Raw genomic sequence first — 25,915 nt, 5'->3', positions numbered from 1 at the left:
AACATAAATAACAAATAAAATCCTTTATCTATATATTCCATTTCATTTTTCAAATTTTAATTAAAATGTCATTTAATCAAGTTTACTAAATACTTATCTGCAAGGATTTGTGGTATAGAGGATAAAATACTTGGTTACATTCAATTCTAAGTTACACTCTTCTGGATGTTAAAGGTTCAGTGTGGGTGATACTCAAAACAATTGAAAATTACTTACTACGTCTACCTAGTCATGGACAATGGAACAACAGTATGTTACCCCATAGATTAAATAAAGGGTTATGTTCCAAATTCGGTGCAGATTCCGGAGTTTGACAGAAAGATTCCCAGAATTCAACACAATACAATTGAAGAAAGTCGGAAGTTACATTGACCGAAAATTATGAAAATAACATTCAAGAACAAAATAATATGAAAAAATAATGTGTAAATTATGTAGAAGCAAAAAACACACAAACAAACGAGAAGTGGTCACAATTTTGTATAAAACATATAATCTGGAACGTTTGTTAGGAATTGTGATCCAACACTAATTGAAATTCCGGTTATACCATAAGTTAGAATAAGAGAATTACAGGGTGTAATAAAGGTTTTGATTAGAAAGAGATAAAATACTATTTTGGAAGTTAGGTGATTCAAAGAGTAATGACATCATCCTTTAATAAAAGTTAAAAGAAGAATATAAGAGAAAAATAATTGAAACCAAGAATATTTTCTTTTTTTGTCATCACAGAAACATGCAACTTGTTGCATTCTTTCTATCTGCTTCTCACAATACGAGACAAAAAGAACAAAAGGCGATTGTAATCGCAGTCAGTGTTGTGTGTTATCTATGCTCATGCAGGCTTACTCCATGATAAAATCTGCAGTTGACAGGTTTCCAAGAACAAGGTAAAACAAAGAAATACAACAGAAGCTATAGTCGACCTGTAAAGTCACTTGGATAAACCAGTAACAATGAAAGTCAATGGATTTTTTTGGCAATCAATTCTTAGCAATTAATAATCAAAAAATTATATTTACTAATTGTATCAAAGTTGTTTTAAGATTGTTTTTGATAGAATTTAGAAAAAAAGCTAATATTATTGAAAAACATTAAAATGATGAATTTAAATGAGTACAATGGGGAAAGGAGTGGCTGGTTACTTTTAATGCATCTAAAACCAAGCTTCTCTCTTTACATCATCAACATTCTAATCCACATTTGTCATCAATTGAAATGAATGGCTCTCGTCTTCAGGAGGCCTCAAGTTTTGACAAGCTTCTGGGCTTGACCATTACTCCTGATCTTAAATGGAACACGTATATCAAATCTGTTGCCAAGGCCGCTGGAAAAATGGTGGGATCTTTCTATCGATCCAGTAGATATCTCACTGCTGATGCTATTCTCTATCTATATAAGAGCCAGGTACGTCCAAGGATGGAATACTGTTGCCACATCTGGGCAGGAGCTGCTAGAAAGGACTTGTCCTGCCTTGATAGAGTTCAAAATAGACTTCGTAGCCTCGTAGGAGATGTCCTTTTCTCCTCCTTGCAACCTCTATCTCACAGAAGAGATGTTGCGAGTTTGTCTCTGATGTATCGTTATTTTCATGGAAAGTGTTCAACTGAGCTTCAATCTATGGTCCCCCCTCGCCAAACTTTCACAAGAAACACTCGTCTAGCTGTAAACACTATCAATAATTTCCCCCACTCTTTATCTGTGCCTAAACCTAAACGTAGATTCCATGAACAAAGCTTCTTTCTTAGAACTGCACGCCTGTGGAATTGTCTTCCGTTTTCCTGCTTTCCGGCTGACTACAATATGGTTTTGTTCAAGTCTAAAGTAAATTCTTGATGAGCCGTTCCATATAAGTTATTAAATTTACCAAATTTTCATTACTAATGATTACTATATTGACCAACTTCTACTGTACACTCTTTAACCCTTATCCTTGAGTGGCCTCTGGGCCTTGATAATGTGGTGATGTCTTTGTAAAAAAAAAAAAAAAAAAAAAAATAAGATGATGCATTATTGATACTTGCCTCAATCATAAACTGACGACATAATCCACACGGGCGGATATCACTTTTCAGATCACTGAAAAAAGTTAAGAAACTTGGATTTATATTTTTTCTATACATTTTAAAGAAATAAATATTTTATTAAAACATTGTCTGAAGCATGTAATTTCAAGAAAAAGACTGTATTTATTAATGACCGAAATATTAGCTCAACCATTTTAGTTTTAGTTATACAAATACCATGATACAAGGATTAGTAGTGATTTTACAAGTTTTTAAATTCACAATACTATCAACATCAAAAATAACTTTTTCCCCACCACAATAATAAAATATAATTTAGTAAAAACTGGGAAAAAAAAAAAAAAAAAAAAAAAAATGGACAAATAAGTATTCATTATTTCAAATATAAAGTAAAGCATGTCTGTGTTTCCAGCTAGAAGTCAAAATTATACAAGACACCTCCACAAAGTTGATATATACTTTTTTCAATATTGCCTCAGACAAAATATATATATTTATATTTTTATTATATTTTTTTATTCAGCATGCTCATAAATATGTAGTGACATATAAATGATTATGTAAAACAAATTAAAAGTTTATATTTTTTATTTTTAATGTCCATTCTTTTGGAGATCAATAGAAACAGAATGTGTTAAGTGGGAGGGGCCACCTTTACAGCGATTTATTTAAATATTATTTTGTAATTTGCAATTGGCAGAGAAAGCGAAAGATGGAATGATGAAGAGAAATGAGCTGATAGAGAGAGGAGGAGAAAATAGGAGAGAAGAAAGGAAAAAGAGGGGGTGATAGTAAAAGAGGAAAAGGAGAGAAAAAATATGATGAGGAAGGGGTTGGGAAAGATAGAGACAGGGAGAGGAGGAAGTTTTACAAAAAAGCTGTTACACATATTTTTAACTCTTCTATTTTATTATCCATGCCCCTAGGCAACACCAGGTAGCCATGCTGATTAAACATAAAGAGAATTCACATTCACATATTTGAACCATAGATGGACTGAAATGTAAACGCAAGTAAATTAAAAATTGAAATCAATAATGATAAAATATTAAATTCTTCCAAAATTCTTTTTTCTAAATCAGTTGTTGATATTATTCCCCTTCGGCCATTGTCTATGAAAAGGTAGTGAAAACGGGGAAGGGGAATGAATTTAATATATATTAATACTAGCAGGCTGCCCGTCATTGCTCAGTCGTAAAATACACAATTTTTTAGTTTGTATATCAATTTTTCCTTAGAGTCAAATCACCTTCCTGGAACCTTTTTTATTTTTTTTATTTTTAGGTTTTCAAACAGTCAATAATTGCAGGAAGTCATATCTGTAGAATAGCGTGGGTGCAAAAGCAATTTGAAGAGCAATTTATGTAGTTTTGCAATCGATTTATAACACTGTATTGCTTTCGTGAAAGAGCACATTTTTGTCCTCATTCGTTACTATTTATTGGTAATTTCTTCCCCTGAAATGCACCAATAATGCTATATAATATTTGCTATTCATATTTCTTTTTTTCTCATGATAATTGATAAACAAACTATCTTGTGTATACCAAAATATATAAGCCAAAACCTTAACTGTTGATGTTTGTGTCTTTGTTTGCTTTGGACAATTTTCACCTACTGCTGTTCACTTATTTGACTACCAATTTTAATTGAGAGTAAAGTGTGTTATGTTTCATTTATTGTCACATTGATGCATACTCACTTGTATTGAATTGAAACAAATGCAAACATTGTTTTTGATTGACTGCAAGCAAATGCAGCACTCACTTTGAATATAGCTTTTTTATTAACAAATGTTCATGCAAAAATGGTGAATACATCATTCTGACAACATCAACTCCTCTGCTATCTTAGGTGGCTCCAATTTATGATTGGTCAAACAAAGCTTGTTGAATTTTTTTCCATGTTTTTCATGACAACCACTGAATTTGGGCAACATTTAGCATCATTTGTATCTGTACAACTGCCTTTAAAGTTAGCATCTCTTGTCCATTGTTTCTAAGGGAGTCAAATCTGAATAACATTTATGAAGCCATTCCTTTGCTTAAATAGTATTATTCCCATTAAAAAGCAATGCTTTATCAACATACAAAATTCATATTTTTATTGTCTTGAAAATTTTCAACAGTAGCTTCATTTAAATAATTGTAATTTGTAAACTAATAATCCAATTGGTCTCAAATTTTGACATGCGTCAATTGAGGGTAAGTACTTTATGAAAATTATGTACATTTTTCATTAGTGGTGCCATCTATATGTCAGACCTAGGACTTATTGAGTGATAAGTTATGCCTTTAATTTATTTAATAGTAAAATGGAAACTAATTTTTCCTCTAATGACATTGACGCATTGGTTCTGATAAGATCATCAAAATTAAGTGACACCGAGTCTGATCAGAAAGATGGCTGATCATTTTGGAATGAGATGGTGTATGTAAAACCTATTCCTAGTTGTCTTGCAAACTACAAACAGAAGATATTAAATTGGCATGTTTGTGTGTTTTATCCTTTGGGTTATTTATAATATGATACTAATCAACAATTGAATTGTTAGCAAGTCAGTTTTCTAACATGCAGAATTAGTTGCATGACATTGTAATATAAATCAATTACAAAAACTGCAGTCAACAAGTTAATTATTGAGTAATTTTGTCAGATTATTTTAAAGTATGAAACAAGTTAAATTATTTAATTATTTTTCCCAACTATATTAATTAAATATCAAGAAATTATGATTAAAACTAAATAAATTAAATATTACAGAATTAAAATTGAAGCCAAATAAATTAATTAAATATCAAGAAATTAAAATTAAAAACAACAGACTTAGTAAATGACAGTAATTAATGTGATAATTATAGATCAAACATGATAACTGTGTCTCAGATGGCTATTCACTTTGATATCACCAAAAAATAAGTAGCACTCTTACATGTGTGCTTGCGCAATCGGTAGTTATTTCTTCTAACTATAAAGCTATGCATATACTAGCGGCACCTGTGTCCCAGTATTTTCAGGGAAAATTGAGGAAACCAAGAATTACAACCGTCAGAAGTAAATTCACCTGAAACTGAACCTTTTCAAACCTTTAAAGAAGTATTTGAGATGAGGAGAATATTCACTGACTTATTTATTTGTGTGCCTATGTTTTTGGAGGGGGAAGGAGGCTTCACTTTTAATTTATCAAAAGAATAATATGGCTGACTTGTGTAAAAATAAACCAAAATGCATTATAGTGTAATTTTATTTTGTAATAAAATTAATGTGTGGGCAGACACTCACTGATTTGTTTGTTTGATCACTCAGTGTGTGTGTGTTGTTGTTGAGGTGGTAATTACAATACAGAACTGAATTGCAATCCCAGAAATTAACCTAAAATGACTGGAAAGACTCTTCAACCCAAATAAAAGTTTGCTATCCATAAAATAGAATTATGTGTTATAACAAAATGAAAAATATTATTGAAATTGAAAACTATAAGAATGAATGGAGCATTAATGAGTTGTCATTTTGCAAAGCAATATGCAAGTTAATTGAAGATATTGTTCTTGTATTTCAAATATGAATTTAGCATTTTAATCCCCCTGTCAGTGCAATGTATAGTCAAACTTTTTAAACAGAAATTTATTATAGCAGAAGCTGTGTACTGGTGTTGCCCAGTAGAATGATAACACAGACTAAAAAAGATTCCGTAAAAGACCCCCCCCCCCAAACACACACACTTATCGTAAACAAATTAAGATTATGATTCTTTAGAGCATTATTGTATGAGAGTCATGTAAAATACTAACTATGCAAATAAACTTTTTAATACAAAAAGATATTATTGATTGAAAACTTGGAAGCTAAAAGAAATTAACAGTTTCTTAGGTATCTATTAATCAGAGTATGTAATCTTGAAACAGTTATCAAAGGAACTATTGTACCAGAATACCTGAAAACAAATGAGAATATGATTTTGGTGCAAACAAATGTATGCATATCTGAAAGAAAGCTATTCTTACTCGTATAATCGTTTTGTAATTTTGTGCTCCGAGACAGATTTGCACATGAAGATTATATATACTGTTGATTTTTCTCGGCCAAAATGAAATCATTTGGCTTCCATTGTTGGTCAGTGGAAAGTCAGCAAGAGACAAAGGCCTGATTATGTTTTACTGTTACAATGCACAAAACAAGGAGCACATTATTTCTCTTTCTAATCAACCAGAAGTGGCAGCATAGTGTACATTTTGAAACCGATAAAGACAAGAATATAGTACGTCTTCAGTTACAGTTTGTGTAAAATTCTACGCACATTAAGAAAAAGTTTTTAATATGTAAAAAAGTAAAAATAGGAATTTGATTTGTTTTTTTTATTTATAAAAAATGAATGATAGTTATGAATTGAAGGAAAACAGGTAACATAGAATAATGTACTAAGCTAAAAAATTAGGTGACCAAAAAATATCTTTGATATTTTGTTTTTTTATTATATTATCTAATCGAAATAAAGAATTTGCAATATGCAAGTAGAAATTTTTATACTTATGCTGAATAAGGACCGTGCTATCATCAGAATTTCTGGGCAGTTAACTTAAAATGTCAGAAGGTGCCAAAGGAAAGTTCTGCGATTTTTATTTTTCATGTAGACATTGGCAAATTTTGTCAATAGAAAATAAATTATTTCTGTTATTATAAAGATAATGAAAAATGAACCGAAAAAGTGAAAATGATATACTTTTTGTTGTTATGAAGAAAATACAATGAAAAATTATTGGGTAAACTTTAACAAAACTAGAAATATCAAATCAATAAATAAATTAAAAAAAAAAACTCTTTAGTCATGAATAAATACTTATTTTTTTAATATCAAGCAACAGATTTCAATCAAAAGTATTTTTTCACTTTATATTTTTTATTTGTTTGTTTTTTTAAAGAAATATTTAGATTTTTGTTCTATTACACCATTGCTAGCAATAAATATTTGCTTAAAGGACGTTGGCTACCACGATTTCCTTGGCTCAGCGTTTGGGCACTTTTTGACCTTTTGTGTAAAATCCTGGAAAATTTCAACAATAGTACAGTTCTTATTCTGTATAAATATCATTTTTGATATTTATTTTAAATTGCCTCATAAATATAAATGAATATTGATGTCTAAAATTAAAAATATAAATGAAATAAGAGATGCTTGATTAGAATGAGTTAAAAGGAAGCTGTCTATGCTTCCTCATCATAACGATAAATGTAAATAATTGTTCGTGTTAGTTTTTATTCTAAGCGGATTTATTAAAATCATGGCTAATCCAAAATGTAATGAGCCTTTATTAGAATAGCCAACAAAACAACAAAAAAGTAACTCTTCTACATACTTGAAGACGTATTTTGTGTTAAATAAAAGTAAAGCACTTTTCTAGCTACAACCACTATCAACAATTTACCCATTTTATATCTGAGCCTAAACCTAAATGCAAATTCCATGAAGAAAGCTTCCTTCCTATAAATGACTCTCTGTGGAATTCTGTTCCACTAACTGTTTTCCAGCTGACTACAACATGATCGTTTTCAAGGTTAATGTAAATAAATTTTTGTTGAGCAGTCCTCTTAAATAATCAATTTCTACCCAATTTCCATCATTGTATACTCATTAACCCTTATCCTCAAGTGGTCTCCAGACTTTGAGGAGTGGTGGCTCTCTGGCTAAAAAGAATTTTTCTAAGTACATTTAGAATGCAGTAATGATGATGGTGATGAAGCAGAAGAAAAAGAAGACAAAGATGAAGAGCGTGAATGAGCAGAGAGTGTTTGTTTATAGTTTCGAGAATATATCCTCGAAACAACACTTGAATAAGTATTTTGTGTTTGAACTTATGTTCAAGTAGAATTTTAGTTACAATAAAACTAATGTAAATCCTCTATAGGTAGAATGCAGCGATGGCGATGATGCAGATGGAGACGAAGGCGTCAAATCCGTGTAGAGTATTTGTTTGTTTTTGGAAAATATATTATCCAATAGCAGATCGATTAACTATTGTTGAAAGAAGCTGGCAAATAATAAGGTTGGCTTGTCATGTTTAATATTCATTCAAATAAAATCTATGTTCAGTACGTAAATACATGTAAATATTAAATGATGTAAGTGAAATGTATTATCTTTTTTTATATAAGACGTGGAGGGATGGGGGGGGGGGGGGCTTGTCCAGTCATAAAATACACTTAAATATATTTTAATTCATACAAATTTCATATTTTTTATAACAGAGACAATTCTCTGCTGAACATTATATTGTACCTAACATATAGTACTAATTTCAAAAGCTAATAAAAAAAAAATAAATAAAAAAATGACTTGGGTGCTAACAGCTAGAATCGAAACCAAAACATTTAGCACTCCAACTGCATTTCCTACTAATTGAGCTATCAACAGATAAGTAAGAAAGATTTAAAATGAACTAACTTCAATATATGAATTAAATTGGCATATGCACAAAAGTAATAAAATTTGAAATGAATATTTTGCATTTCAACTTGCCAACATTTTCTGTACGCATTATTCATCCATCCAAACAAAGATTTTACTCGTTATAAACTATGTTAGGTGTATGATTATTACTTCCTGTTAATTTCAATGTTATGTGACCAGTAGTTTAAGAGTTTATCGGTTAAATATTTTCACACACACATCTACTGTTTCATTTATATAGAAAATGTGTTTATGATGTAAAGCACCGATTAATGCCATGTTGTTCGTTGTTAAAAAAGACATTCTATCAATCCAGTTTAGGTTTGGGGTAGCCAATCAAATTGTCTGGAGTTTAATAATGACAATGTAAGGAAGCGGTTAGTATTTATGCATGGTAGGCATAATGGGTTAATGCTAAAAGTACAGAATGAAAAGATAAATACTGACAGTGCGACTGGTATTATGAAGCTAATGTAAGAAAAGTTCCCAAGCACCTCTGGAAATGTAACAGTAGATATTTTAAGCAGGATAAAATCACCTTCAACTTTCTCAAAGTATAACTATTTTGAGAGAGTGACTCTCACCGGAAATATAGGAATTTACAATATTGAATGAAATAGATTGATAATATTTGGAAAATATGCATCAGGTATTGGCAGGTAGTGTGATCATATTGAATATTTATATGTGGTGCCTGTGCTTGTATTGCTATAAGACAGGAAAAAAATCGTCTATTTTATTAATTAGTAGCAGAACCCATTTCCCAGCAGGGAAATATAGGAGAATGCTGACTTAAAAAAAAAATATTAAGTATTCTTTTTGAATGAATGCATGTGCTCATTTTTATGAAGTGTCCAGTAGGGACTGCCAATTGCTCGTCATAAAATTGGTGAAGTCATAATTTTGTGTGTACGAAGTTGTTTACAGGAATTGTTTATTTACAGATAAATCAAAAGCATAAAATATGAAAAATGGAAAAAATAGGAAATGTTTACTCAAAATTCTGTGCTTAAAACTGAACATATCATAAGAATGAAATTTAAATAATTTCAATATTTTAAAAATTCATTATTTTTTAGAATGTTTTTATTTGTTGCAGTTCAACAAATTATAGTATATATTAATGAGATTTTTTTGTTTCAAAACATTAAATTTGCATTTTTATTTTACAAACACGATAAACATGAAAAATAAATGCAATCTTAGCATATATAATGTTAAAATTCTGAAGCATTGTTAACTGTTGCTTCCCTTATTTTGTCTTTTAGTCCTCACATTCCATGAGCAACGTTTCTGATTAAGGGGGGAAGAATTGTTGTTTTCTGGGTCAAAATCTGTCCATCTAACAGTTATTGTGGGCTAGGTTTTTTTTTTGTTACTTTTTAAACCTTTTTTATATCCTTAAATCAAGTGACTTCATGCCTTGTTTGGAGCAATTTCCATTGACATTATATATATATATATATATTGTTCAGATTTCATAAAATAAAATATGAGTGCTATCAGGTACAAAAAAATTATTTCCCTCATATATTTTTCCGAAAACAACATTTTTCATATAAATTAATCCAAAATTCAATAAGTATTGAAATTTTTTGTGAAAATTTAAGTATTACTTGATTTTTTAATAGATTTATAAAACATGTGTTTCTGCATTAAAAGTAGCCACTAAATAAGAACACTAAATAAGAACATTGTTTTAAGGCATTGATAATGTAAACACGATTTTAGGACCGCATTTTTTATCATTAGCAATTTATTTTAAGTTTCTTTTGGAATACTACAAAAGATATATATTAAATTACAGCATATTACATATAGAGGTAAATTTTATGGTGTGCTTTGGAGGTATCCCGTGGTCAGTCATTTAGAAAATGAGTATCCCCCATAAAATAAATAATGGATAACTGAAATAGTACTCCTCCCCACCCTGCACATGTATAATTGAGACTCATAAAAGAGAAATTTGCTGAGTAAAAAAAAAAAAAAAAAAAAAAAAAATGCCAGAATACGAATTTTCTGTAAAAACAAATAAAAAAACATGACCCCCCCCCCACTTCTGATACACACAGGAAACATTTTTAAATTACCCCTTAAAAATAAAAATCATCAAAGAGGATAACTAATTTTAAATTTAATATTTAGTTATCTACCTTAAACTTTAAAAAATGCAAATACAAATTAAAAACTAAAATGATTTCATTATATTACAGGCAATGCTGAGCAGATAATTTTAGATTATTTTAAAACAAAATAAACTACACAAGATGAATTATATTGCCTTCATGATTAATTCAGATTGAGAATGATGAATGAAACAAATTGGTATCAGTTGAATAAAAATGAAAGATCAAAGACCATGATAGATGACAACTATAAGCATAATAATTTAGGTAGTAACAGTTGATGCTGGGATGAGACACAACATATTGAAAATGTTTTGTCTTGAAGCTGTGATAAATGAGGTATGCGTAGAAAATTTTATTAGCAACTACAAGAATTTATGCATCAACATGTACGGATGATTTGATCGCAAGCCTTAAACTAACGGCTTACAATGAGTTAGCTGAAAAAGCAATGCAATTTGAGGATTGCATTAAATACTAGGTCTTTGACTTTGGGAATCTATAAAACAAAAGTACATCGTGTTGAGGGTAAAATGAATTAGGAGACAAATGGACAAACGGAGTAACGATATTAATGAAAAATTTTAATTAAATTGTGACCAGTGATTTGGTAATGTCCTTGTATGCCCCCAAAACTTTAAATTTAGATGCCCGGAGAAACTGCCCTATTGCCCCCCCCTTCTTCCTGCTATTGATTTTTACCATATTTAACAATGAATTTTAACAGTATGTTGTGTCTTGCTTTTTCACAAAGAATTCGGGTTTGTCATAAAAAATAGGATTCAATTACATTCAATTTTAACTACACTTTTGCATTCCTGTGATTTACAATGCTAAAACAACATCAGTTTAAATGTTAAAAAAATGTTAAAATGTTCTAAATTAGTTCATAAATAATTGGGGCAATCTTTTACCATTTTTCAATCACAGTGTTTTTTTTTCACAAATTGAATGAAAGATAAAACAAAAGAATTTTACAGATTAAATTATATGAAAATTCAATAAAAATATAAAAATTATAAATAATAAAATACATTTTTCAGAGAAAAAAATGTTAAAGTCTCAAATTTCATCGATTCATTTTTAAAATATATATAAATCTTAGATACTGTCAATTGAAAAAAAAATTATATGAAAATATCTTTAAAAATGATTCATTTGAATATTTATTTTACATGAATAGTAAATGTTTTATTAAAATTAAATGGAATTGATTGTTAGTAAAATTTTTGACATACAATATCGATAGAAATTTTTAACTTGTTATTATGCAGTAAAAATTGAACGATGCTACTTTCAAAGGCTATTCATTTTTTCTCATGGCAAAAAGTAGGTTGTCCATCTGTTAGAGGAAATGCTCATAGCATATCCTGTTTCTGTCACTATGTTTATGTGCACAACCGCTATTCAGCTTTGAAAGAGAAATAGTGATGAGGTAGGGGTGGGTGTAAGAAATAGCAATCTTAAAAACTTATTTACAAAAGTAAACACTAATGTTTTTTTTATATATATGCACTGTACATTTATGGTTGAAATGTGTGTGTATTATATATATATATATATATATATATATATATATATATATATTAGTGACTTGGCACAGGGGAGACAACCAAGCAAAAAAAAAAAAAAAAAAGAAAAAAAAAAAAGTAAAATTCATCCCAAAGCAGCTATACTAAAGCTGGCTTGCCACAACACTATATATAGAAATGTAGGCAAATTTGGACATAATTTATTGGTTTAAAAATATACGTCCTTTTTTTTTACCAATTTTCATAAAATTTTAACCATAGAATAGTATTATAATCTTCAAAAAGGCTGCAAATTTTCATGTAGTTTTGTCCCGTAGAACCAAAGATATGAGCATTTCAATATTCAATTTGGCTATGAGCATATATATATATATATATATATATATATATATATATATATATATATATACACCACCTATTTTGGCAATTTTATAAGTTTGAAATCTCAGCAACTATTGATCAGAATTTAACAAATAAAGGCTTGTTGGAAAGCTAATGACCTGACTAGTGGGTTATATGACATTTGCTCTTAAGGTTGCACATTAAGGGGATTATTCCATCATCCAGAGCCTATGTTTGGCACTTTTTTACAGCCATAAAAGTAAAGGCGCAGTATCTTTCCACCCTCCAAAAATCATTTAAAATTATCACTACCATAGGTTTTTGAGGATTCTGAAAACGAAAATAACGTTTAAAATTCCAGGAAACGAGTAGTTTCCAAGATATGAAGAAATTATAGTTTTAAAAGTGGGGAATTACTTTTTTTATATTAATTTAACGTAAAATGACATTTATAGCTACCTTTTTGATGGGTTTCTGTTAATTTTTTTTTAGGGGTGGTGTTTATTATGCTTAGTAGACCAATACAAAAACCTACCTTAAAAAACTAGTTTTCTACAGATTTTCAGGTGTGTTGAAAATGAATACCGCATTTAAATTTCTGCAAATAAGTATTTTTCCAGGTATTAAATAAAAATATGCACGCACTTGCACATAAAAATATATCATAAAAAATCTTGACACTTCAAAAGCATGTGGACCCGATCTCATCCCAGCTGTGCTATTAAAAAAATGCTCCGACGAAGTAGCTCCAGTTCTCTCCAAACTCTACAACAAATGCCTTAATGAATCTTGCTTTCTGGACTGCTGGAAAACTGCTTCTTTGGTACCAGTTTTCAAAAATTCTGGCGAAAGAACTGACCCATTAAATTATCGCCGCATTAGCCTCTTCCCACTTTTCGCCCAAATATTGGAGTCCATAATCAACCAAGCTCTAGTCCATCATTTTACAGATGCTGAACTTCTGACCGACCAACAATATGGATTTAAGCAAGCACGTTCCACAGCAGATATCCTAACTGTAATCTCTGAACATATATACCATTCACTGGACAAAGCAGGGGAAGGTAGAGTGGTAGCTCTAGATATATCTAAGGCTTTTGACAGTGTATGGCATGAGGGTCTCCTCAGGAAGATTAGATCATACGGTATCACTGGTAGAATACTTAACATAATTAAATCCTTCTTAGATAAGAGAAAAATCCAGGTTGTCCTCGATGGCCGTACGTCTAAACAATATGATATAAATGCTGGAGTACATCAGGAGTCTATCCTTGGACCTTTATTATTCCTAATATTTATAAATGACCTCCCCGACAAAATTGCCTCTGAGATGGGTATATATGCTGATGATACCACACTCTATAACAGGCACAACAGGAAAACAAATAAATGCATATCTAAGGAAATGGCAGAAACACTAGAGGATGACCTCCAATCTGTAGTGGAATGGGGGACAAAAATGGATGGTCACAGACTAAACTTGTTTCCTTCAATAATTACAAGAAACCTTCTCTACCACCAATAGCAATGGCCAAAAACTATCTGAAAGTACATCTTTTAAACTCCTCGGCCTAACGTTCACAGGAAACATGAGTTGGAACAATTACATTGAGAGCATTGTCAGGACTGCTGTGAAGAAGGTGGGTTCTCTCTACTGTGCTAGAAAGCTATTAACGCCCGAAAGTATCCTGTACCTCTATAAGGCCACCATTTGCCCATGTATGGAGTAGTGTTGTCATATTTGGGTTGGTGCATCTGTACTAGTTTCTTACACCTAGACAAGGTTCAAAAGAGAGTCGCCAACCTACTAGGTCCTGAACTGTCATCTAAACTTCAGCCTTTGTCCCATCGACGAAATGTTGCATCCCTCTGCCTGTTCTACAAGTATCTTAATGGTGAATGCTCTGACGAACTGCAAGCACTTGTGCCCCCACGACATAAACACCCTCGACAAACCCGACAGGCAGCTAAATCCCACCCCTACAGTAGAGATCCCTAGATGTAAAAGAGCTTTCTACTCCAGTAGTTTCTTCCCCAGAACTGCTAGACTTTGGAATTCCATTCCAGGTCCCTGCTTCCCTAACTGTACTGACATGTAGAAGTTCAAGTGTAACATGAACTGACATCTTGCTGCCCAACTCCCTACATAGTACCCCAGTAGCTGTTGCCTCTGATAGTAGCTCCCTACACCAAAGTGTCAATGTGTCTTGTTTGGGGTAAAAATGTAATAATAATAATAATAATAAATAAATACAACAATAGCCACCACTTATAACATAAAGAATTACATTGCTTAATACTTGGAAAAATACTTAATTGTGTAAAATTTAATTGTGATATTCATTTTCAGCACACTTGAAACCTAAAGAAAACAAGTTATTTCAAATTAGGTTTTGTGTTGCTCTACCTGGCCACAATTACCAAATAAACACCACCCCTAAAAAAAAAATTTTTTTTTAAATAACAGACGGTAGCTATAAAGTTGGTGTCTATTAAATTAATATAGAAAAGTGATCCCCCCACTTTTTAAAACTATAATTTCTTCATATCCTGGAAACTACTCCTTTCCTAGAATTTTAAACCTTATTTTTGTTTCCGGGACCTTCAAAAACATATTATAGTGGTAATTTTAAAGGATTTTTGGAGGGTGGAAAGATACTGCACCTTTACCAACGTTTCAATCATAATCATTCATTTTCCTAGTTTTGTATATGAATTTTCAAAATGTTTGATATTTCCCCAAAACCTCTGGTCTTGATGGAGGGGAGACTAAAACTTGCTGCTATAGTTTTAAATGATCGAAATACGCTATTTTCTTTTCATCATACAGATTTTTCTTTAGTTTTAGTTTTAAATACCGACAAGCACCAAAATTTTTGCTCTCTTATCAAATTTTATTTCCATCTATTTTTGCATGGTCCAAATTTGACAGGTGTTTATAGATTTGCTATTAAAAGAAAAGTCTAGATCGATCTCTTCCATGCTATGCATCATATTAAAATTTAATGCGGTAACTGTTGAAGTGAATATGAACAAAGTTTTACTGTAATATCAATTTCACACATTTTTATTTTCAAGAATGAAGTTCTGTTTAGGCTGCTTTTATCTCATAATTACTGTTTCCATTATGATTAATGTCAATTTATCTCAAGATAGTATTACATTCATGATGACTTTTCACTGCAAACAAACATCCTGCATTTTTCATGATACATTATGTTCCTATTGATTACGTTTTGCAAAGATCTATGTGGTCACACAAAAAGTTTTTAGATATAATGGAAATAACATTTTGGAGATACCTACCTAAAGCAATGTCATTAAACAAACAAAAAAAATCATCACAGATAGGGTTTTAAATTATGCAAGGAGAACCCAAAGCTTTTCTAGGTCATCAAATTAACCACTCGGCCACAATGACTGATAAGGTTTATAATGTCTTTATTGAATATTAATTTCTAGTAATTTTTTTTTTTTTTTGCTGTAAATTACCAAATCAATCTAAAAGCTTTAAAAGTTTGTGGCCAGGATTAAACAGAGATATTATTATTGTAGTTCACAGTGATTCTTTTTTTTTATACTAAAAGTTACTACTATTAAAGAGAATTTAAGAATGTTTAGAGAAAGAGATAAAGAGTTGTCATTTAGAAAACTACAAATCGATTCTGATAAAAAATAAATAAATAAAAGTTAGTGGCCAAATTATTTCTGTTCCATCCTTTATTAAACCGAGACATTAAAGACATTAGTTTATATCTAAAAAAATAAGTTTTTTCTGCAACCTTTTAACATCAAAACAGGTAGTGCTTATTTAATTATTCATACATCATAAGATTTTGAAATACTGTATACATGTATACATAGTAAACCACAAACGCCTTTAAGTTTCTTAATTTGTATATTCATTTTATAAACAGCTTCTAATGAATATTCTGTAATATAGTTGTAATTTTGCATTAACTTTTTTTTATATATGTACATTTTCATCACTAATGAAACATCTCTTCACTGAGAACAGATACTACACTTTGAAATATTTATTTTCAAGGCTAAAATTTTTTTACATTTACAACAAATTAGGCACAAGGCCATATAAAAGTTTGGGGATAAATAGGTGTCGTTGGTCATCCTTGGTCACAAATACTAACAAATTTCTATCCTACCCTTGATTAGAATCATCTCAATCACCAAAATACCACATTCACACTAGGAACCATCCTATTTAAGATATTCTCGAACTGATTTGAAATTTTATTGTTCATAAATATACATATATACTAGGATTTTACTGCAATGAAACTAGGAGGGGGAAAAGCAAAAACAAAAAGATTTAGTAAGACCTTCTCAACCATTTCTAATAAACCTCTAATTATTTTCTGGTTTGCTCAAAACAGAAAACAAGCAGGTCAATCTTTAATCTTTAAGCGGAACAGGGATCTAAGTGAAAGAAAAAAAGAAAATGAGAGATGGAGTTTGAAGAGCAAGTCTTGTTTTTCCATGAGAAATTCATTTTGGGAGAGAGCAAGGATGAAACATTGATAGTTGGAAGCATCTTGGATGATTTCGATTAGCAATGAAGGGGAGGGGGTGTAACCCATTCACTCAACTACCTAAGTGGCTAAAACTTACATAAAAGGTGGGGTTTAATAGGATCAGGAACTATATATGTCTTGCTCAGGCAGGGAGCACAAACTCATACTCGATTCCTTTTCATACACACAAGTTTGGTATTTGTATCCATCTTTTTTCAAAAAATGAGGAATGTCATCTTTTTCTATCACATTTGATCTTAACCTTCAATTGGTGCTTGAAGAAAGCGATGAGATCCTGATCAGCAAAAGATTCAACCACTTAATCATCTCTCAGACATGATGACATCCACGTCACTATTTGTGCTATAGTCCAAGTAGCGAGAAAAACTATTAATTTCTCCCTGTGTTACGCAAGACCGACATTGTCGATTATATAGGATACGTTTAACAGCAAAGGCTGTTTAGGCCTGACACAAGTTGTCACACACAGGTCAATTTTGGAACTGTGTTGTCTCACATTGAGGAGTAATGTACTCTGAGCAAATTGCTTAGTTGTTGAGATGACTTGTGTCTAGTGCCCATACAGAGCGGATCCTCTGTTCTGTCCACATCAACCACAAGACAAGCAAATTGTCAGCAGCCCTCTTTAGTAATTCCATATGGAAATCCTTTCTAGGAGACTGAAAAAAGTTACTAGACAGAGGTAGTTTTTTGAGCATGGCTTGGCACTCTCTGAAGAACTGCTCTTCACTCCTCGGCCTACAACAGTCTTCGGTTGAATGGTTAAGGATGAGGTTGAAAAAGGCAATATCAATTGTAAGGTTTATTCTGTCAAAGTTTAACTCAGGAAAACCAGCCCCTCAGCATCTTGATGACACATAAGAGGCATCCCTAAGCCTTCTTCACATGGATGTTGAATACAGATCTGTCTGCAAACATTCAATAAATCCTGCATCAGTTGGGCAGCTACTGATATCAGAATCAGTGTAGTGGATTTGGTTTCAAATAGAAACAAATGCTTAGATTCCTCAGAATTACTTTTGTCACTTGATAGTTGCATCTGTATCACTCAGTGGTCTTTAACATGAGGAGACACTCCATCAATTTGCACAGATTGCAGACTGATCACCTAAGTAACTTGCTCAGTTCATATTTCATTGTGCATCTGTTGCATTGGTTTTTACCCCAAACGAAGTTTCTTTTTTTATGCCTCCTTCCAGTGACCTCTGATTCGGGCAGTGGGCTAGCTTCTAACGCCTTTTACTTGCACATGATATCTGCAGTGTATCAGCTGGCACTGTAGAAGGTAAAGTATCATCCTTCGAGATGACAGTGGACTGCCTTCAATATTGAACATTTCTTCCTAGTCGCAATAGTCTTAAATGGTCCTATGACTGATCTACAATTCAGTTTTCACTCGACAAAGTCGTTACTAATGAATGCAGTATTGTTGTTGGCCAATATTTACATTTGTAGGCCTCACTCAAGGAAAATATTCTCTAAATGTCTGCTGACAGTGGTTGCATGTTGTTGGCACAGTGGCAGTCATATTGCAAACCTAGAGGTGCCACAGTCAATGAATGTTAGAAAATCCTCACTGTTGTGGTAGGTTACTAGCCTGTTCCAGTTGCTTATCATGTTGAGTTCTCTTCTTTCCCCACTTCTTCACTATATGGTTGAAACCACTACATGTGGAGCAAGCTGTATTATTACCTTCATCACGTGCCTTTGATTTTGAAGGTGTTTCTTTGGTTGAAATGATGATCAATTCTGCCTTCATTGCGAGTTATGATGATTCACACGGTCAGCAGTTGTTCTCTACTAATTGTTTCCATCCTGAATGAGACGCGTAGTAGATATCTAACATGTTGCGGTAGTTCAAAGATGAATGCGCATGTTAACCAATATTTGGGCAACCGTCCTCGAACCAACTGAATTAGGTGTTGCAGCTCAGCAAATAATTCATCCATCATCTATTCTATGTGACGTTATCGAGCAACGAACTGGTCATATGCATTAAATGCAACAGAAGTATATGCATTTATGAGGGCTTGCTTGATTTGTTCTGCATCTTCTTTCTGCTCCTTACTAAGTTGCTTGCATATGGCTAGACCTCTACCATGCAATCGCAAGATGTGCTCAACATTATCCATAGTACAAAGCTTGCATACAATTTCTAATCAACACCCAACAATGGGTATATTTTTCCTTCCATCACTGAAAGGTAATATACTGCCGAATATTTTGAAAATGATAGAAACTGACAAGACCCCTTTTCACTGATGCCATAATTTGCACTACCTCTTAACTTCACTGTGTTCTTTCAGCTTCCAATAATACGTTATGCCACAATGTAGCACATGTGCACAACTCACCTTCCTCAAAAACGAACCCTCACGGCCTGCTTACATACAACCTAAGATCATTTAATCTGCATATGATTGTGGAAATTTGGCACTAGTTTGTACAACTGCTGAACACAAAATCAACTGAATGTTGTCATTTTGGTTTCTTCTATTATTTAGCAGCTGAAGTCTACAAGAAGTGCAGACACGTTTTTGAGGCTGGTAATATTCATACTCATTACAAGTTTCTACAGGCCAACTGACTTACTGTGGTTGATTTAGGCATCTGTGATTGTTACGTAATATGTGAATACATCTGTCACCCTCTTGATGTTTCAGAAGCACAACACAAAGATGGTGATGACATCAGTAAAAACAGAAACGCTGACTCACACTCTGCCAGGCAAAATGATTGCATATAGGATTGAACATCCCTCCTACTCCGTAGCTTGCACAGTAGCAACTCCATCACAAGGATGTAGAGCTCTGATGTACAAACCAAAAGATAGCAAACACTTTCAATTTACCTGCATCACTGCCATAAGTGAGGGATACAAAATGGAGATCCATTTATGGAAGTACGATTTAAAATGGCAATCTCCAAACCAGATGCTAACGAATGATAGTCAACCCTATCAAAAGCTTTAGACCGATTCAAATTGATCAGCAGGGTTTCTGTGTAGTATTCTATCCCTTCTAGGATTATACGAATCAAGTTCTTTTAGAATTGATTGTCTCTTAACAGTGTAATTCTGCTTGAGTTCAATCAATCCTCCATTGATACTCTGCAAATGGTTTGATATAATCTTGGCCAAAATTTTTCAGTTTGTATTTAGTAGAGTTATGATCCTGTAATCATCTTCCCGCTCACCATGCGAGTCCAACTTCTTCAGTAATGTAATCACTCTCTTAGTGATTTGGCCAGGGATAGAATTCAACAGAATCAGTATAAACATGTGACAGACTAAAGTACAATTCATAAGCAATTAGTATTTTTTAGAAATCAATGTTAGTGATGTCAAATGATTGGTGCCTAAGAGAGTATTAGTTGTAAATGAAGTGCAAACAATATTATTAAACGATTATGTAATGAAACGAACTAGTTTTGTTACATTGATTTTCCAGAATTTCAAAGAATACAAAAATATTGCAATTAATCGTGTATGTATTTTTGCTGATATTGTATAAGCAGAGGGCAGTGAATGCATATTTATTCAGTTTTTTAATAGGTTCTAATGTTTTTATTACCTTGTTATTGCAATGGCTTTGAATTTCTGATAACCTTCAGAAACTGCCTTCACTAAAGCAGTTCTTTCTGCACATATCGTATTTCCAGAGGAACAATTTTCAACATTACAACCTGCAAAAAGAAAATACAGGTAAAGATTAAGTTAAACCAAGCAAATAAACACTGTTTCCAAAAGACGTTTTCCCAATCGACTTCTATTACTATCTACTTGATCGGAACAACCAGCATTCTTGTTGTCAGGAAAAATGTCATCAACCTGTGTGTTGTGTCTGTAGTTGTAGAAGAATGATGGTTTTCTCAAAATAGGACGAATCTTGGAACATTTGATAAACAAAAAAGTCAACAGTCAGATAATCTTTATCATCAGCTATACAATTGAGTTGTTGATTATGTAAATGAGTTTCTGATTATGCAAATAAGTTTCTGATTATGCAAATGAGTTTCTGATTATGCAAATGAGTTTCTGAATGTGCAAATGGGTTGTTTTAGTAGCCAATCATTGCAGTAGAATACTGCATGCGTAACAAGCAAAATTTAGATTATCAACGTGTTGACATAATGTGTTGACGTTATTCACATTCTATTTCATTTTTTCACTGATCCTGGTATTTTTTTTCCCTCATCTACATTGTTTCTAGTTCTCATGCTTTTTCTGACAATTTAAAAGATCCCTGGTTCATTCCTGGCATATTGGGTAACTCAACCATTTAAGTGGCCCAATCAGAAGGCTCAAATTTTAAGTTATTTCAGCAAAGAACAATGGTAAACAGACAAATTGATATTCAGCGTATCCAAGAGATCAATGAAATATCAGCAATATTCCTACTTTGAAATGGCTCAAAATTATTGAGTTCCTCTGTGAGCTATGTGACCTTGCCTTTAAGAGAGAGCTTTAGAGGTTTATAGGCAGTTCAACAAAAAGCAAAGGTCCAACATTGAACAAGTTAAATGCGCTGTGATGACTGTTTTCCAAGTTGATTCTTTTGTAGCATTTGATAGCTTTATGGGAGGACAACCAAGGCTTGATTAAAGCATGTACATATTCTTGGCTGAACTGCTTGTGTGTGTGTGTGGGGGGGGGGGGGGAGCACTCCTCGAAAATTGAATTTCATGCGCCTTTTTGGCGTCAAGTAAAGTAGAACATTTGGCCATCATTGAAAATAAAATAAACAACACAACCCTGGCTCAGATTCTAATCAGTGTAAGAGATTGCCAGTATCAGCATAGTGAGAAGCATATTGAATCCCTGCAAAAAAGAAAACAAGTATACATGCATTATTTTGGGTAGCAAAAATAGACCATGTTGTGTTCAAGTGCTGATTTAATAGACACTGTGTAGCAACAAACATAACAATGCACACCTACCAGTGCTAGGATGTGTTTACACCCTATTAACGTTTATGCTATCTCTCAACCCTAATTCATTCACATAAACAGTTCATTAACATTAACATGTTTTAAACCAGGACATCCTGCACAAACCCTGCTCTCATATACTCGGCCATATTCATACAGACCTGCTGAACCACTCTAACCCACAAAAACCCTAAATGCTGTAAATTATATAATTCTTGTTAAACCAACAATATTTTATTAGCAAGATTCTTCCCATTTACTGCCTCTCCATGAGGGCAAAGCTAGACACAAGATCAGTTTTTAATGCAAGTTAAACCTAGCTTCTCAAAAAGGGCATGCAGAATTAGGACAAAAATTTTAAATACCTCAATCTAGAAGGATTTTTACAGAAACCAAAAAAAAAAAAAAATTGAAGTGTAATATCAGAATAGATATTATACTTTGCATCTAAAAAATGCCTTTAAATGTTCTTTGAAAGATTGGCTTCCTGTCTCCAGTTGTAATGCTTATCTCTATGTTTGTGTTATCAATCTGAGCTATCCATGACTCGACATAGCAAAGTGTGATTGCAGGAAAAATCTATTATCAAACTCAAAAATATCTTTTTTAATCAAAAAAGTTGATGCAAAGACAAAGATCATGGAAATAAAATAAAACAGGATGCAAGATAATTCTGTAGAAATACTGCATTTATTTATCAGTACTTGAAGGTTTGCAGACAACTTATGAAAAATAACCACCTATAAATAATTTTTAAACAAGTGATATGATATGACGGAATCGTTTCATGTTCAAATGATTTACAAATATTTATGAAACTATTGCTCAGGCTATAATAATTTCACTTTATTTATAAATTTTAAAACGCTTTTATAAACATTTTGGAATTTTCAAATATTTACAAAACTTTTTGTGATGTAATGATAGACCCCCCCCCTGCTCTCTCTTTTCTTATCACTCTTTATTTACATCATTCTTTCCCTTTCTCCCAGTATCTAATATATTCTCATCTACAGATGTAACTGGTGACAAGTTTATAGATACAATAAATAGAGAGAGAGATAAGTTAAAATAGTTTGTATTTAAAAAAAAAAAATTTTGCTTATCTTTCAGCCAGTCTAAGAATTTTAAAAAGCAGTCATTGTTGACAGCACAGGAGAACTGAAGTAACGCGTAAAATATTCTATTTTTTTTTAATACTGTTTTTGTTCTGAGGTCACTTTGAAAAGTGACAAGTTTATTTATAATTTGCATATAAAAATTAAAGCAAGTAAAAGTTTAGTAAAATATTTTATTTTTAATAGCAGACTAATATATACACTAAGAAATAAAAAAAAAAGGAAAAAATTCTCGGCTTACCTGAAAATATTGCACCATTTTCACATAAAACCGCAGCACCAACGCGAAATTTGCTGTATGGACAATACGCCTTTTCTTTTGCTTCCACTGCTTTATTTATGAATTGTGAAATGATCTCATCTAGATAAATTGGAACAAAAATAAAAGATTAGAAATAAATTCCACTATGTATACACTTCATTAAAGAAGTGGATGAGATTATATTAGGCACCGCCAAAAATGGCCGCAAAATCAAGTTGTTGTTGTTTTTTAAAACTAAATTACATTTATTAAAATCCATTATTTCTGAGTAACTTTTTTTTTCCAGAAAGATAAAACCCTGAATTTTATCATATAGAAAACAGAATAATGTAAAACTTTTTCTACTATTTTTAATTCAATTTTAAATGTTAAATTTTCCCAAAAAGTTAACAATTGTTATTTTTTGTCTTGCACAAAAAACGTACTTAAATATTTAAAAAAAAAAGGGTTTTTTGAAATAATTTATTTATTCATTTATTGTCTAACTAAGATTTAGGATGATTTTCTAAGAGAATATGCAAAAATATTATAATATAAGTACCTGAATTTCAAATAATTCCACTTATTCATATATGTAACCAGATATTTCGCGTCGCCGAAGAGTTCAGATCGACTCTGTTTACGTTTTCTTTCGATGAGACGAAAACTATGGAAGACTAAACAGGCCAAAAAAACTTATTTTTCAGTGACGAAAATTTCAATGTATTATTAAGCTGAGGCTGGCCAGTACCAGATGGGTGACCATTTGTATGAGTTTGGTTTTTAATGTGTATGTGTGTGGGGGCCAGGCTCCCCAAAATGGGGGGAGGGGGCAATTTAAAGCAGAATAAAAAAAAATTATTTCAGCGCTTTTGGTCCACCGTAGTCGAAAGGCGGCAAACGTTTTCAAACGAGATCGAAAAAAATGATGCTATTTTTAACACAAAGGGCACAATATTTATCGAATTTTTTTTTTTTGTATCGATTATTCAAAGCATGCTCTGTTTAATAATGGTCATGCATTATTCGGCTCACTAAAAAAAAATTGTTAATTTATTTATCAAAAATTTTAAAATGGCTTTTTTCGTATAAATATAAAAAATTTTTTTTTTTTGTTTTGCTTAACTTAAATTAATTATTTTACTTAACATATTCACCGAATTTCACACTTCAAAACTCAAAAGCGGGATAATTAAACACAATCGAAGTTCTGATATTCAGACGTCAAAATAAGGTATGCAAACAATTTTTTTTTTTTAATCTATAATTCTGTCCCTTACAACAACACAATATGTTTTGTTCAGTTTCAGATGATTATTTTAAGCATATTTGTTCCCACTTCAAAACAAGGGGGGGGTTTTGTAAGCAAAAAAATATATATATAAATATCGTTTATGAAAAATAAGTACACTGTTATAAAGTTCATTCTTCTCCTAATAATCGCTGAAAATTTCGTATTGATCGGATAATTACCTGATTTTTGGTAGATTTTTAAAAAGACGGTCCGTCAAAAAGTACTGACCTGCCCCCCCAGTTTTGGCGGTGCCTAGATTATATGTATCGGAATCAGAAAAATGTCCCTATTTTCCAATTCCAAAACCAATTCTTTTAAATTTTAAACTTAACTTTTCACTAATGATAAATATTTATTGTTTTTACATCATCACTAAAACTAAAATGATAATATAAAATACGATGTAAATTTATTTTACTTGTGAAACAAATAAATTTTAAAAAACACATGAATTCTCTAGGTAACCTTTTAAAAATCGACTGAAAACAGATTTTATGATCGTCCTATCTGGGGATATAATTTTAAATAGGAACTAAGCGCTAAACCTAAAATACTATTTAATTGGCTTTCTATTCAATAGTTTAAATACTGCTGAATTCCTTTCAAGTTTCAAACAGTCATAGAGTAATTGATTTTTTTTTTTTTTTTAACTATTAAAAATTTTTTATAATCGCTGATGTATTTATGAATAAACCAAAATGTATTATGCTAAATTAAATCTAGTATACGATTTTAATTTATTACCTTTTTTATTAATATAACTAGCAGGACCCGTTAACTGGAAGCACCCTCCTCCCCTCCGGAATAATCAAAACTACTAATCGCCGTCAAAGTTAAAAAAGATTGTCTCATTCAGCATAATTGAAAACCTGCAAACGTCGTCATTTTGAAGGAAATTTGGGGATGGAGCTAGGGTAAAGATTTACCTAAAAAAAAATGTCTGAGCAATGGCAATAATGAGTCTGGAAAAGAGAAGCAAACAAAAATAAAAAATATAACAAGTGTTTCCATAGACAATGTAATTTTTTTTTTTTACAAAGGGGTCACCACTTACCAAGGCCTGGAGGCCACTCGAGGATAAGGGTTAATGAGTGTACAGTAGTCAATTGGATAATTTAAGGCAAGGTAATTTAGAGTTAATTTTAGGCAATGTAATTTAGAGTAAATTTGTAGTTTAGCGCCGTAAATTATTTGACAGACACAAAAGTTTTAAAAAAAATAAATAAATTTTTATATGAAACATTATTAGATCCAAAAGCTGTAATAAAACCAGAAAAAATTTTGTGGTTATTATTTTTTCATCATTTT

At 31.6% G+C, this 25,915-nt stretch overlaps 1 protein-coding gene across 2 annotated transcripts in view; it reads right to left on the bottom strand.

Annotated features, from left to right (window-relative positions):
- Window positions 1-25,915, bottom strand: part of LOC145268790 (cytidine deaminase-like) — a 68,843-nt gene that overhangs the window by 3,004 nt on the left and 39,924 nt on the right. The window contains exons 2-5 of one of the 2 annotated variants that reach the window (XM_080124416.1): window positions 23,314-23,433; window positions 20,598-20,709; window positions 2,000-2,079; window positions 1,080-1,114 (exon numbers count right to left, since the gene is read on the bottom strand). In XM_080124416.1, coding sequence (XP_079980542.1) covers window positions 1,095-1,114; window positions 2,000-2,079; window positions 20,598-20,709; window positions 23,314-23,433 — 332 coding nt within the window. In that variant the 3' untranslated portion in view covers window positions 1,080-1,094. Of the gene's footprint in view, window positions 1-1,079; window positions 1,115-1,999; window positions 2,080-20,597; window positions 20,710-23,313; window positions 23,434-25,915 lie in introns of those variants that run through there. The other variant, XM_080124408.1, reaches the window with a different exon arrangement.

Source organism: Euprymna scolopes, chromosome 4 (genome assembly GCF_053919585.1).
Source record: "Euprymna scolopes isolate OS-2025 chromosome 4, ASM5391958v1, whole genome shotgun sequence".
Classification (NCBI taxonomy): domain Eukaryota; kingdom Metazoa; phylum Mollusca; class Cephalopoda; order Sepiida; family Sepiolidae; genus Euprymna; species Euprymna scolopes.
Note: the sequence above shows the minus strand (reverse complement) of the source record. Positions and strands in the feature narration are given on the sequence as shown.